This window comes from Rhincodon typus, chromosome 47 (genome assembly GCF_021869965.1).
Source record: "Rhincodon typus isolate 14 chromosome 47, sRhiTyp1.1, whole genome shotgun sequence".
In the NCBI taxonomy this organism is placed as follows: Eukaryota; Metazoa; Chordata; class Chondrichthyes; order Orectolobiformes; family Rhincodontidae; genus Rhincodon; species Rhincodon typus.
This window is the reverse complement of record NC_063378.1, coordinates 9,256,435-9,259,557: the sequence shown is the minus strand read 5'-3', so window position 1 is coordinate 9,259,557 and position 3,123 is coordinate 9,256,435. Positions and strand designations below refer to the sequence as shown.

Genomic DNA, 3,123 nt, shown 5'->3' with positions numbered 1-3,123 from the left:
CCGGATCTGAAAGTTAAAGTTCTATATTGGAGGAAGGCCAATTTTGATGGTATTAGGCAAGAACTTTCAAAAGTTATTTTGGGGGCAGATATTCGCAGATAAAGGGACAGCTGGAAAATGGGAAGCCTTCAGAAATGGGATAATGAGTGTCCAGAGACAGTATGTTCCTGTTAGGGTGAAGGTCCAGGCTGGTTGGTGTAGGGAATGCTGGATGTTTGGAGAAATTGAGGCTTTGGCCAAGAAAATGGAGGAAGCAGATGTCAGGTGTAGACAGCAGGGATCGAATGAATCCATGGAAGAGTATAAAGGCAGCAGGAGTATACTCAAGAGGGAAATCAGGAGGGCAAACAGGGGATATGAAATGGCTTTGGAATATAGGGTTTAAGGAGAATCCAAAGGGCAACTAGGGAGAGAATAGGGCCCCTTAAAGATCAGCAAGGCCGTCTACGTGTGGAACTGCAGGAGATGGGGGAGATACTAAACGAACATTTTGTATCAGTGTTTAATGTGGAGAAGGACATGGAAGCCAGAGAACTTGGAGAAATAAATAGCGATATCTTGAAAAATCTCCATATTACAGAGGTGGTGGGGCTGGATGTCTTAAAAGGTGTAAAAGTGGATAAATCCCAGGGACCTGATCAGGTGTGCCCTAGAACTCTGTGGGAAGCGAGGGAAGTGATTGCTGGGCCCCTTGCTGAGGTATTTGTATCATCGATAACCACAGGTGAGGTGCTGGAAGACTGGAGGTTGGCTAATGTTGTGATACTATTTAAGAAAGGTGGTAAGGAAAAGCCAGGGAATTATAGGGACCAGTGAGCCTGACATTGGTGTGGGCAAGTTGTAGGAGGGAATCCTGACGGACAGGATTTACATGTATTTGGAAAGGCAAAGACTGACTAGGGATTGTTAGCATGCCTTTGTGCGTGGGAAACTGTGTCTCACTAACTTGATTTGAGTTTCTTGAAGTAGTAACAAAGAGGATTGATGAGGGCAGAGCGGTTGGTATGATCTATACGGACTTCAGTAAGGTGTTTGACAAGGTTTTGCATTGTAGACTAGTTAGTAAGGTTAGATTACATGGAATACTGAGAGAACTAGCTATGTGGATACAGAACTGGCTCGAAGGTAGAAGGCAGAGGGTTGTGGTGGTGGAGGGTTGTTGTTCAGATTGGAGGCCTGCGACCAGCGGTGTGCCACAGGGATTGGTGCTGGGTCCACTGCTTTTCATCATTTGTATAAATGATCTGGATGTGAACATGGGAAGCACAGTTAGTAAGTTTGTGGATGACACCAAAAATTGGAGGTTGTAGTGGACAGTGAAGAAGGTTACCTCAGAGTACAACGGGATCTTGATCAGATGGGCCAATGAGTGGCAGTTGGAGTTTAATTTGGGTAAATGCGAGGTGCTGCATTTTGGAAAGTCAAATCAGGGCAGGACTTGTACACTTAATGGTAAGGTCCTGGGGAGTGTTGCTGAACAAACAGACCTTGGGGGGGCAGGTTCACAGTTCCTTGAAAGTGGAGTCGCAGGTAGACAGGGTGGCAAAGATGATGTTTGGTACGCTTGCCTTTATTGGTCAGTGCATTGAGTATAGGAGTTGGGAGGGTCATGCCTATGATTCCCCCACCCGGGGACGGGGCGGGCGTCCGTGCCTGTGACTCCCCCCCCAACCCAGGGACGGGGCGGGGGTGGGGGGTTCTGTGTCTAGTTTGTGAGATAGATACAGAAGCTGAGCTGTAAATAATGATCATTTTAATCTACACACTGCAGCATACATTGATTTAACTTCTGCATTGAAATCGCTCATTAAAATGCCTCAACACTGAAGACAGCAACTTGTTGCTGAATTCTCCTGGGCAGAACCCAATCAGAGGATAAGCAATTTCTTTAGTTCTTTCACCATAATCTTCAAACAGATTGCGTAAGCCAAGTCACAAGTCAGCAATTTGGATTGTTGAGAATGTGGGTGCTGGTGGACCGAGGCAGAGCGAGAGAGATGAGCCACTGCGTTATATCAGTGAGAATGAGAATGTCACACAACCAGGGAAGGAGGAATAGGCTGGGAACAGAAACCCCAGCAGCTGGATCCTCATCGTCCTGTACTGGTCATCATGGAATCCCCAAGGGAATGGTGAAGGAGATATAATCACCGATGGCTCCCCACTCCGGTCGGAATGTCTGGTAAATGGTTATCCAGGTGGTGAGAGCCACAATCCACAGCAGGAGACCCACTGCTGACCATTTCACATCTGCAAGGACAACAACTCTGTATTTACAGAGCGCCATTAACAAAGTCAAGCAGAGCAAAGGGGGGTTCCAAGGAGGGTCAATCACATTCAGCAGGGAGTGAGGGAGAGTGCGAGAAGGACAGCGAGCTCGAAAGAGGGGGAGCGAGGGAGCGAGCGCCAGGGACAGTGAGACAGCAACAGAGACAGCCAGACAGGATGACAGAAAGAGAGACAGGGAGAGACAGGAAACACGGTGGTGGGGAGAGAAAGAGAGAGTGACAGACTGAGAGACAGACAGAGAGAGCACTGTGTAGGGGATTAAACTGAGGGCATGGCACAGACATGGTGAGCGATTGAGTTGTGGGTGAATGGTCTTCCATGTGAATTGGGACATGGGACAGTAGAGCATGGGCTTGGGTGATCTTTAGGGAGAGTGGGAGATGTGGGGATGAGCTCCGGAATGAGAGAGTTGGGAAAGGTGGGGCGACCTGCGATTGAGGAGAATCTGAGCAAGGTTGATCTTACTCACATTTCCTAATCTGTAGTTGTTCATTGAACTGCGGTTTCAGGAATGCTTCCCGGAAAAACCACACGATGTTGACCAGCCATAGGAATGGCAGGAGAGCAAAACCACCTGGACAACAGGAGCAAAAAGACACCAGTGAATGCCCAGCACAAACAGGCCATTCAGCCCCTCTACAACATACCTGCCATTCTACTCCACACCAGACTCTAACCCAACCATTCTCTTCATCTCCCACATCCACCCAGCCCCCAGGACATCATTCTTCCATTCCATTCCATTCTCTCTTCTCTTTATCCAGCTTCTTTCTGCAATACAGACATTAGGGATACGGAGACTGGAACTGTGCACGGTGCTCCGAGTGTGGGTCT

General features: G+C 48.1%; 1 protein-coding gene across 1 annotated transcript in view; it reads right to left on the bottom strand.

Moving 5' to 3' along the window:
• Positions 1 to 1,736: 1,736 nt before the first annotated feature.
• The window catches only part of psenen (presenilin enhancer, gamma-secretase subunit), a 6,452-nt gene continuing 5,065 nt past the window's right edge, over positions 1,737 to 3,123 (bottom strand). The window contains exons 6-7 of the mRNA XM_048620604.1: positions 2,759 to 2,863; positions 1,737 to 2,250 (exon numbers count right to left, since the gene is read on the bottom strand). Of these exons, the coding sequence (XP_048476561.1) occupies positions 2,111 to 2,250; positions 2,759 to 2,863 (245 nt within the window). The 3' untranslated portion in view covers positions 1,737 to 2,110. The remainder of the gene's footprint in view (positions 2,251 to 2,758; positions 2,864 to 3,123) is intronic.